The 12,303-nt window shown below is 38.3% G+C and overlaps 1 protein-coding gene across 2 annotated transcripts in view; it reads right to left on the bottom strand.

Annotated features, from left to right (window-relative positions):
• ildr2 (immunoglobulin-like domain containing receptor 2) overlaps positions 1 to 12,303 on the bottom strand; it is a 33,764-nt gene that overhangs the window by 1,908 nt on the left and 19,553 nt on the right. The window contains exons 4-9 of one of the 2 annotated variants that reach the window (XM_073846399.1): positions 10,775 to 10,831; positions 8,119 to 8,265; positions 7,863 to 8,036; positions 4,782 to 4,895; positions 3,978 to 4,176; positions 751 to 1,411 (exon numbers count right to left, since the gene is read on the bottom strand). In XM_073846399.1, coding sequence (XP_073702500.1) covers positions 751 to 1,411; positions 3,978 to 4,176; positions 4,782 to 4,895; positions 7,863 to 8,036; positions 8,119 to 8,265; positions 10,775 to 10,831 — 1,352 coding nt within the window. The remainder of the gene's footprint in view (positions 1 to 750; positions 1,412 to 3,977; positions 4,177 to 4,781; positions 4,896 to 7,862; positions 8,037 to 8,118; positions 8,266 to 10,774; positions 10,832 to 12,303) is intronic. The other variant, XM_073846400.1, reaches the window with a different exon arrangement.

Genomic DNA, 12,303 nt, shown 5'->3' with positions numbered 1-12,303 from the left:
GTTCCCCTTATGCCACATTTGTGACCCTGGGCCACAAAACCAGTCATAAGGGTCAGTTTTTTTAATTGAGATGCACACATCACCTGAAAGCTGAATAATAAGATTTCCATTGATGTATGGGTTGTTATAATAGGACAATATTTAGTTGAGATACAACTATTTGAAAATCTGGAATCTGAGGGTGCAAAATATTGAAAAAAATCAGCTTTTGAACTTGTCCAAATAAAGTTCTTAGCAAAGCATATTACTAATCAAAAATTAAGTTTTGATATATCTACGGTAGGAAATTTACAAAATATCTTTATGGAACATGATCTATACTTAATATCCGAATGATTCTTGGCATAAAAGAAAAATCGATAATTTTGACCCATACAATGTATTTTTATATACCTGTGCTACTTCAGACTGGTTTTGTGGTTCACGATCACATTTATCGCAGGAAATGGGATTGAAAGATGTAAGCTGGATTTGACCTTGTAAAACCAAAAAGGCCTCATTGTCTGAGAAGAACATTATTTCTGAAACTAATGATTCTTGATGACTATGTAAATATGAATGAATAATAGTGAGCTGAGATGTTTTTTGACAAGAACAGCTTGTTTTCACTTATTTGTGCCCTTTAACATTTGAAAATGTATATTTCATATTAATAGAATCTCTATTCTGTCTGTTCTTTTTAGGCTTGAAGGAAGTTTGGTCCACCCTTCAGTGTACAGAAACCAGGGCAGACGATTATAGGTAACTCACCAGTTTCCTGGATTTGTCCCTGTCCTCCCTGCGCTCCTGTAACGTATGGGACAGTGCATGAGCTGGACGTGTGTATGAAAAAGGCCGCATAGCAGGATCAACAGTCCTGTACCGTTCCCTCCCTATATGCTCTTCAGTTCTAAACCTCTCCGCCTCCCTTTCAGAGTATGGAGGTAAAGGATCATCCTCCTCAGGGCGGTTACTAGGTGACCTGCTATTGTAACAGTCACTGCTCTTCTTGGAACTGCCTTTTGACGGTGTGTCACTGTCATCATCAGCCCTCCCACCTCGCTCTCCGTGGCCCCTAGCCTTGCGCTCCAGCAGACTGTTCAGGTAGGTATCGTCATAAGACCTCTGACGAACGAGGTAGCGTTCACTGTCGGCAGTGTTGCGTCTTTTGGGCGATGAAGGTGGTGAGCGTCGACGACGCCAGTCGTCATCGTCATCATCACGAAAATACCGTGGCCCGTCTCGGTATGATGTGGGATGGTCCCGCACCCTTGGACCCATTTCAAAGTCTCGCTGAGGTTCACGAAAGTCACCTCTCCGACGACCGTGCGGGCCATATGACATAGCAAACTCTTCCAGCTCATCTAGTGACCCTGTGCGCCCTCTAGCGTCAAAGGCTTTCCGGGGCAGGTGCTCAGAACGACAGTTCCATCTGCACAAGAAGTCATGATAATATTAGTGCACACATATATGCTAAAAGTTTAAAAGTGTTTTTGAAAGAAGTCTCTTATGCGCATCAATACAACTGCGTTTTAGTGCCACGTTAAAAAATAAAAACAAATCTGAGACTACAAGATTTAAGTCATTATATTTGGAGAGTAAAGTCGAAATATCACGAGAATAAAGTCGAAATTATGAGAATAATGTTGAGATATTTTAAGAATAAAGTCGAAATATTTCAACAATAAAGTCAAAATTATGAGAATACAGTTGAAATCTTTTTGTGAAGAAAGTCAAAATGATGAAAATTAAGTTTAAATGTTTCAAAAATGAAGTCAAAATATTTTTGAGAATAAAGTCAAAATTACAAGAATTAATTTGTGGCAATTACGAGATTGAAGTTATAATATTTTGAGAATGTATTTTAGCCTTTTGTGCATGCAAATAGCCTGGACTGGGACCACCGGAAGATAGTCTCAGCTTTCAAAATCTGTTAGTTTTATAGTGAAATACAAACAATATGTATTTTAAAATAATGTGTTTTTCATTCCTTCTGATGTTCCTTCATGTTTATATCATACTATAAACTTGAAATAAAGTGTTAAAACACAATTATAATTTGTATTTTGTGATAAAACTGACAGAATTTGAAATAGGGATGGCGAAAACTAAAAAATTTCTTGACCGACCACCGAGCCTCATTAGCCGGTTGAAACCGGTTAACCGATTAGTTTAAAATATGGTACGCTATTTGAAATAACAGCCATTTCGAGCCGCGCCTGCAATTTCGCAACTCTGTCGCATCTCTCTGCCGCTCTGCCTCCCGCACACACGCACACACACACACACACACACACACACACACACACACACACACACTGCCACTCACGTCACTTTTTTAAAATCCCCTACAGCGCGAAACATGAGTCCCGCAAACGCGGCGCCGAAGAGCTTGTTGTATGTAATCGTAGGACAAATGGCTCCTTAGTTTCAAATGGTTTGGGTACAAGGTGATCGCTTTGAAAATAAAGGCGTTTGTCTAGGTTAGAAGCTCATTTGAAACATTGCCACGGCTCATTTAAGAAAATGACAGCTCCGAAGAGACGCCGCTTTAGTTGAGGTAGTGCTAACCATAATAAAGAAAGATGATGCCTGCTACTATATTTAAGCACTGTATCACACAAGTTGCAACTTACGTCTGTCTCATTCTTTTTGGTGAAATGGTCCCACACACTACTTTTCTTTGCACGCTTCATCCTGTCGTCTGCCCTGGCTCTAACCTCGAGTGTTTTAGCCTGTTGCCTTTACTTTTCGCAAACCTTGTGAGCGCGCGAACCCAAACGCTGTGACCTCGCGCCAAATGTTTTTATTGGTTTATTAAGTACAAACAGGCGAGCTATGAAAAATTGAGTGTGAGGGATAATTTGTTCACTTAACACAAAAAGATGAGGAATGAGATGGCTAACTGTAGTAGCGTATAGTCCACTGTCTATAATAGCCTAATTTAGATATCACTTTTTTTTAACCGACTACCGACAACTTTGACCGGTTAACGTTGATACGGTCAACCACCGGTCAAACGGTCATCGGTTAACATCCCTAATTTGAAAGCTCGGCTGTGTTATTTTAAAAGCAACAAAGCACCAAATTATTGCGATTACAATGTGCTACAAATAATGAATAGAAGACGTTAAATATTACTTCCAATCATTTACTGTATTATACCGTGAATAAAACAGCTTGTGAATAGCAACTTATATACCTCAGAAAAGACAACAATCTAACTTGTTAATGAGTTGCAGCCCCACCGATCTGTCCCACCACATTAAACAGCGTGAAAAACACATAATTGCAAGACACATTTTATATTTCACTATAATACAGACAGATTTTGAAAGCTTTTGTTTTATATTAAAAGAATCATGGCTTAAAGCTTATTGCTATTACTGTGTGGCTGGCGCACTACAAAGAGGCCTAATGAATGCAATCTAAGACATGAAATATTATTTCCAAGCATCCTGTACCTGCGAGTGAAACACATGGTATGATTTCTGCTAACAATCTCACATATATTCAAATAAATTCCAGTGGCCAACATCTCCCAGTGCTCCCAATCCAAACCATTTGCACGTGCAGGCTATACTCTCAAAATATTTTCTCTCAAAAATTTAATTCTTGTAATTTAAACTTTATTCTTTGACTTTATGCTCAAAACTTCATCTTTATTCTCAAAACACTTAGACTTTTTTCTTGAAACATTCCAACTTTATTCTCTAAGTATGACTTTAATCTCGTAATTTTTTATTATTTTTTAACATGGCACTAAAATGCCGTCATACATCAAGGCTGCTAATCTATTTAATATATTTTAAAATGTCATTTATTTCTATGATGTCAAAGCTGAATTTTCAGCTGCCATTAATCCAGTGTCACATGACCCCTCAGAAATCATTCTAATATGCTGTACTTGGTGCTCAAGAAACATTTCTCTTGTGTCTCCAGTTTGAAAACCCCCATCGTAAATTATTAGATCATGCATACAGACACTCAAATTGTACCTGTTGTCATGCTCATCCAGAGAGTGATTGCTCTGATAATGTGAGGAGCGAAGGCCATGTCCAATTGATGCTGTTCGGATACGTGGATCATCCATGTGGTCACTGATGGGTGGCAGTGCCTTCCTCTGCACCTGTCGATAGGTCTGCCTGAAGTCTACGTCACCGTCATGCAGAGAGCTGAGTTCTGATAGGCTGCCAGCTGCTGACACAACAACATCATTATGGACTTTCTAGAAGTTCTGTTCTTGCGATAACAAATCTGTTGTCATTGTTTATAATATGCAGCAGAAAACCTATCTTTGTGAAAAATTCTGAACTTGGTTAGAGTATTACGAATTGTCTGACTAGATCAAGAAGCATGCACAATCACAGATGTATTTTAAAGGGATAGTATATCTAAAAATGAAAGATCTGTCATCAGCAATGTGACTTTTGTGTTTCACAGAAGATAAGGATGATGATACATTTTAGGTTATCAAAAAAATCTTAATTTATGTTCCAAAGATGAATGAAGATCTTGCCGGTTTGGAACGACATGAGGATGAGTAATTAATGGCAGAATTTTCATTTTTTGGGTCAACTAGCCCTTTTAGATGAATGTAAAACCAGGTCCATTGGGAAGTGTTTAGATACAATCATAGACATTTAATAGGACACTGATGATGAAATGAATTAGACATGCCATCAGATGTGTCAGCTGACCATTGTTACATAGCTTTTCACTAACTTAACTCAAATTCAGCCTTTCTTTGTTTTACAGGCATATACAGTGTACAGAAAGATGCTGACTGCATACAGGCTTACATGGACGACTGCCCCCCTTGGTAGGGTGGAACTGTGCCAGGTCCCTCTCTACGTAGTACACAACCTTCATAGCGTCCTGACCCTGACTGGGCTGGAGTCGATAGCCACTGTGCACTGTGGACATACACATGACCTGTGTGTTTCTACTGTGTCCATGTTACCACACATACAGTGCATCATTTAAGGTTAAGCCACATGCATGTAACACTGACACAGTACTTGGTTAAACAAATAGTTCACCCAAAAATTTAAAATTCTATCATTAATTACGCACCCTCATGTTGTTTCAAACCCATAAGACCTTTGTTGATCTTCGGAACACAAATCAAGATATTTTTGTTGAAATCCGAAAGATTTCTGTCCCTGCATAGACAGCAACGCAACTACTACGTTCAAGGCCTTATAGGTTTGGAATAACATAAGGCTGAGTAATTAAAAGAGAAGTTCACTTCCAGAACAAAATTTACAGATAATTTACTTATCCCCTTGTCATCCGAGATGTTAATGTCTTTCTTTCATCAGTCGTAAAGAAATTATGTTTTATGAGGAAAGTATATCCATATAGTGAACTTCCATGGTGCCCCCGAGTTTGAACTTCCAAAGTGCAAAGCAGCTTCAAAGGGCTCTAAACAATCCCAGATGAGGAAGAATGGTCTTATTCAATGAAAAGATTGGTTATCTTTATAAAAAAATTTTTTTTTAAATGTATATACTTTTTAACCTCAAATGCTCGTCTTGTCTAGCTCTGCATCAACTTTGTGTATTCCGATTCATGTCAGTTAGGGTATGTCGAAAAACTCCCATCTCATTTTCTTCTCCAACAAAATTGTTCTACATCGCTGTTTTACCTTTTTTGTTAAGGGCATTTGGTTTTCTTTGCACAGTCACCTTGTAAACACTGGGTTGGTACTTCTGCAGTTATGTAGCAATGCAGAGCTAGACAAGACAAGCATTTGAGGCTAAAAGTATATAAATTGTAAAAAAATTTTAGAAAATAACCAATCGTTTCACTAGATAAGACCCTTCTTTCTGTGCTATGCCCTTTGAATCTGCATTTAAACTGCATTTGGAAGTTCAAACTATAGAAATCCAGAACATGGACAGAAATCCTGAAATGTTTTCCTCCAAAAACATAATTTTTTTACAACTGAAGAAAGAAAGACATGAACATCTTGGAAGACAAGGGGGTGAGTAAATTATCTGTAAAATTTTGTTCTGGAAGTGAACTTCTCATTTAATGACTGAATTTTCATTTTTTGGGTGAACTATCCCTTTAAGCCTTTATATTCTATTTCCAAATAGATTTCCTTAAACATTTCTACAGTCGTGGCCAAAAGTTTTGAGAATTACATAAATATTGGAAATTGGAAAAGTTGCTGCTTAAGTTTTTATAATAGCAATTTGCATATACTCCAGAATGTTATGAAGAGTGATCAGATGAATTGCATAGAAATTAACTTAATCCCGAAAATAAACTTTCCACTGCATTTCATTGCTGTCATTAAAGGACCTGCTGAGACCATTTCAGTAATCGTCTTGTTAACTCAGGTGAGAATGTTGATGAGCACAAGGCTGGAGATCATTATGTCAGGCTGATTGGGTTAGAATGGCAGACTTGACATGTTAAAAGGAAGGTGATGCTTGAAATCGTTGTTCTTCCATTGTTAACCATGGTGACCTGCAGAGAAACGCGTGCAGCCATCATTGTGTTGCATAAAAATGGCTTCACAGGCAAGGATATTGTGGCTACTAAGATTGCACCTAAATCAACAATTTATAGGATCATCAAGAACTTCAAGGAAAGAGGTTCAATTCTTGTTAAGAAGGCTCCAGGGCGTCCAAGAAAGTCCAGCAAGTGCCAGGATTGTCTCCTAAAGAGGATTCAGCTGCGGGATCGGAGTGCCACCAGTGCAGAGCTTGCTCAGGAATGGCAGCAGGCAGGTGTGAGCGCATCTGCATGCACAGTGAGGCCAAGACTTTTGGAAGATGGCCTGGTGTCAAGAAGGGCAGCAAAGAAGCCACTTCTCTCCAAAAAAAAAACATCAGGGACAGATTGATCTTCTGCAAAAAGTATGTCGAATGGACTGCTGAGGACTGGGGCAAAGTCATATTCTCCGATGAAGCCTCTTTCCGATTGTTTGGGGCATCTGGAAAAAGGCTTGTCTGGAGAAGAAAAGGTGAGTGCTACCATCAGTCCTGTGTCATGCACACAGTAAAGCATCCTGAGACCATTCATGTGAGGGGTTGCTTCTCATCCAAGGGAGTGGGCTCACTCACAATTTTGCCCAAAAACACAGCCATGAATAAAGAATGGTACCAAAACACCCTCCAACAGCAACTTCTTCCAACAATCCAACAACAGTTTGGTGAAGAACAATGCATTTTCCAGCACAATGGAGCACAGTGCCATAAGGCAAAAGTGATAACTAAGTGGCTCGGGGAACTAAACGTTAAAATTTTGGGTCCATGGCCTGGAAACTCCCCAGATCTTAATCCCATTGAGAACTTGTGGTAAATCCTCAAGAGGCGGGTGGACAAACAAAAACCCACTAATTCTGACAAACTCCAAGAAGTGATTATGAAAGAATGGGTTGCTATCAGTCAGGATTTGGCCCAGAAGTTGATTGAGAGCATGCCCAGTCGAATTGCAGAGGTCCAGAAAAAGAAGGGCCAACACTGCAAATACTGACTCTTTGCATAAATGTCATGTAATTGTCGATAAAAGCCTTTGAAACGTATGAAGTGCTTGTAATTATATTTCTGTACATCACAGAAACAACTAAAACAAAGATCTAAAAGCAGTTTAGCAGCAAACTTTGTGAAAACTAATATTTGTGTCATTCTCAAATCTTTTGGCCACGACTGTACTGTTATTTGCTAGTGTTCACATACTCAAATTCAGTAAGAACTTTCGTCACATCTAACCACAATTTACATTTTAAATACGCTGGACAGTCTAACATGAAAGTTACAGTGCAGCTGAAGATGATGTTAGTTGATTTTGTTTTTTTAGTTAGATGATGCAGATGTGCTTCAGTTGTTAAATGCAAATAGACATCTGACTGTTATATTGTCACTTACCTCCAGCTATATTGTTTTCTACTGAACGGGACACTGTAGTCAACTTGGGTTCAATGATGGATGGTGCGGCTGGAGGGACCACAGGAACCACAGGAACACCAGGAACGTAGTAAGGTTGATACATGGCTATCTGTGGAGGTTGGCCGCTCTTTGCCATCTTCCCTGCTTCATATACTTTGAAGACAAATGGGAATATTTTCTTCAGGTTGTGAATACAGGCAATGTGTGTAGTAGGCCTATGTGTGTGTCTACTCACAGTGTTTTGGACAGCAACATGTATCAGGACAGCAGCAGCAGCGTACATAACAACAACAGGAGTGAGGGCAACACTGGCACCAGCAGATCCCAACCAACAACAGGAAGAGAACACTACCAAGGACAACAACTCCTACAAATACCCACTCTGAAGGGGAAACAAAAAAAAAGACTCATCAGGAAACTTGGTTTCCGTGGCAAACGCAGATCCTGAAGGAAGTGCTGTCCTGAAATCATTTTTGCCCACAGGATATGAAGTCTCTGATCATGACCTACCACAAGGGAGAGCGTGAATGATGCACAACTTCTTATCTGGACTCTCTAAGGGCCTAATGATGAATTTCCTCTGGGTGTGGTGGTAAAATTCCAACAGTATACATCGCAGACCTCTTATTCAACACAGATACTATTCATTCTCAAGAATGTTTATAATTATGTCTCTGAGCACTTATGGCAGATTAGGGTGATGAACAGGACATAACCATAACCAAATTCCTTTTTGGAAGTTGGAATGTTTGTGTTTGAATTTACACCACAAGAGCAGGACTGGGTCAAAAAAAAACATACATACATAAACACACACACACACACACACACACAACACACACACTCATTTTTTGTGAATCAGACTACACTGGTTACATTGCATGTTTTTTCTTTCAGCCTGTAAAGACAATGCAATTTTTTTGGCTATTATTTTGCAATACACTGCCTTTTTATCACATTCAATTGACACTGCAAACATAGGTAAAATACAACTTTTTTATGCGCAGTGCAAGAAACACTGGCAGTTAGAAACACTGGCAGTCGGTGATCCTGGGGTTGAAAGAAGCGATTTCAAGTTCGGAAAAATCTGTGTTTTTACCAACCCAACATAATACACTTTTATATGTAAAACAATAGAAGTAAGAAGTGTTGCCTTTTTGTTTACCCTTATTTTTTAGCCCTCAAATATACAGTTGAAGTAAAAAGTTTACATACACCTTGCAGAATTTGCTAAATGTCAATTATTTTACCAAAATAAGAGGGATCATACAAAATGCATGTTATTTTTTTATTTAGTACTGACCCGAATATGATATTTTACATAAAAAGACGTTTACATATCCACAAGAGAAAATAATAGTTGAATTTATAAAAAAAAAAAAAAGACCCTGTTCAAAAGTTTACATACACTTGATTGTTAATACTGTGTTGCTACCTGAATGATTCACAGCTGTATTTCTTGTTTAGTGAGTCCCTTGTTTGTCCTGAACAGTTAAACTGCCCACTGTTCTTCAGAAAAATCCTTTACGTCACACAATGCATTAAGAGCCAGGGGGTAAAAACTTTTTTGAATTTGAAGATCAGGGTAAATTTAAGTTTTTTGGTCTTCTGGTGAACATGTAGGTATCTTCTGTAGCTTCTGAAGGGCAGTAATAAATGAAAAAATATGATATTTAGGCAAAATAAATTTTTTTACACATTATTATTATTCTGTTCAAAAATTTACACCCCTGGCTCTTAATGCTTAATTTTTTTCTTCTGAAGCATAAGTGAGCATTTAAACCGTAATTGTTGCATATTAGTCCCTCAGTTGTCCTCAGTGTGAAAAACTCGATTTCAAAATCATACGGATACAAAGGGTTCAAATACACAAAAACGCTGAAAAACCAAAGAATTTGTGGGACGTAAAGGATTTTTCTGAAGAACAGCGAGCAGTTTAACTGCTCAGGACAAACAATGGACTCATAAACAACTATCACTAACCAAAAAAACAACTGTGGATCATTGTAACAACAATATTAAGAATCAAGTGTATGTAAACTTTTGAACAGGGTCATTTTTATAAATTCAACTATTATTTTCTCTTGTGGACTACATGTAAACGTCTTTTATGTGAAATATCTTTTTCAGGTCAGTGGTAAATAACAAAAATAACATGCATTTTGTATGATCCCTCTTATTTTGGTCAAATAAGTAACATTTTGCAAATTCTCCAAGCTGTATGTAAACTTTTGATTTCAAATGTAGTTGAAAACTTGGTGTAAAGACCTACACAGTGAATGCGTGTGTGACAGTGTGGCTGCACTGCAATCAAGCTGCATGATGCGATGCAGCAAAACTATCGCTCCATTATAATCACTGAAGCTGTCTTTAACAAAAGTGGCTTAAATAAAATTAATAAATGCAAGCAATCCACCTTATTTTTGCCGTAAGAGTAGGCACGGCCATTTGCAAATTTTATGGGTGTGGCTTCCTGTCTCATCCGCGTCCAGCTATTTTTAGCTGTACAAAACAAAACCGAAATTCTTGTCTGTAGTCTTACTTCAGAGTTAAAGAATAAGGTGGATACTGCTTAGCATTCTGGAAGAAAGAAAGCCTCAGCAGAAGGTAAGTTGTGAAAGTAAATAATGTGTTACTTTCCATAAAAAATCGTGACCAGTAGTAAACTTAAAATAATGTAATAAATATAATATGCAGTAATGTTATGCAACATCAATCATTGATGTGTTCTAATTTTGAATTATAGTTTTTCTAATTTTCAGAGGGAACTGATTAGGTTGAAGCATTTTTGAGCTGATTGCAGCAGAGGATGAAGCAGGTGAACTGAAGAGGACCTGTGTGAGAGCACCCACTGAAAACGACAGGTGGAGAGAGAGGTAAGGCAGGCGTACCTGGCATAATCTCCAATTCAAACTCAGGCAGGATGTCATCCAGCACACCTGTCCTACCTGGAGAAGGGAAAAGATCAGACATAAACAGCAGCAGTGGGCAGCAGGTGAAAGTTCAAAGTTTAGGGTTGTGGGTAAATGCTTAAATGCTTGTGTGTGTTATTATGGAAAAGTTACTCTGTTAGTGGCTGTGGATTAATTAAAGGCTCGTTCACACTCCACGACTTAAAACATCGGCAGATCGCTGTGCTGTTCAGACTACATGACTTAATTGTCTGTCTTTAAGTCGCTGTGATGTTCGCACTACGCGACTCAATGTAAATGATCTGCAACGGGGGGTCACGCACTACACGACCTGACAACAACTCTATCGCCCAGCGACTCTATACCGTCCCCAAACCATGTTTTGTCATGAGAAGTGAAACGGAAACGACGCAAAACAGTTAGTGAAAATGGATGCTGCAAGGAATTTAGCACTGAAAACTTTGCGTAATGATCTGTTCCGAAAAACCCAAAAAAGGAAAAAACAAAGAAAGTGGGTAAAAGAGTGGATTGGTAAACGTGGGCAGCATGGATTGTGTGTGCTTCAGAGAGAGTTGGAGGTGAGTAAAACATGTTTATCCACATTTTTCCTAAGCAGTGTTAACTAATGAGTGTTAACCGTTAACCCTATGTTATCAAGTCTGCTGTTCCGGTGGTTAGAATTTACATGAATATTAGTTTGACTATTGTGGGTGTGATGTGATGCAGAGTCGGCCGACTTGTCCAGATATTTAGCATGCTTGATATTTGTTTTTCATCTGCGACGTGTCAGCGAGCCTCTTTGATGTGTCGTTGAGTAGTTCACACATAAAGACTGACCAGCGCTGATCACCGACCTGTCGGCGAGCTCAATCGGGCTAAAATCGGACTTAAAATCCTGTAGTGTGAACTAGCCTTAAGTTGAAAGCTGATTTGTGATTTGTGGTTTTAAATATGATTGGCCTTTTTGTCGGTTCAGAGACTAAGTCAAACGCAAAAGAATAAACAAAGTCTGTATATACAGTTGAAGTCAAGAATTTACATACACCTTGCAGAATCTGCAAAGTGTTGATTATTTAACTAAAATAAAAGGAATAATACAAAATGCATGTTTTTTTTTATTTAGTACTGACCTCAATTGTTTGGTTAAAATGCTCACTGATGCTTTACAAGGAAAAAACGAGAGCCCGTTTTTTTTTTTTTTTACTTTTTTGAATTTGAAGATCAGGGTAAATTTAACTTATTTTGTCTTCTGGGAAACATGTACTGTATCTTCTGTAGCTTCTGAAGGGCAGTACTAAAATGACAAAAATATGTTATTTAGGAAAATTTAGAAAAATGTACACATCCTCATTTCGTTCAAATGTTTACATCCCTGGCTCTCAATGAATCATGTTTCATTCTGAAGCATCAGTGAGCATTTGAACCTTCTGTAATAATTGCGTATAAGTCTCTCAGTTTTCCTCAATGTGAAAAGATGGGGGGAAAGTATTAATAAAGAAGTGTATGTA

This window comes from Garra rufa, chromosome 8, assembly GCF_049309525.1.
Source record: "Garra rufa chromosome 8, GarRuf1.0, whole genome shotgun sequence".
Lineage (NCBI taxonomy): Eukaryota > Metazoa > Chordata > Actinopteri > Cypriniformes > Cyprinidae > Garra > Garra rufa.
This window is presented reverse-complemented; position numbering and strand designations above follow the sequence as displayed.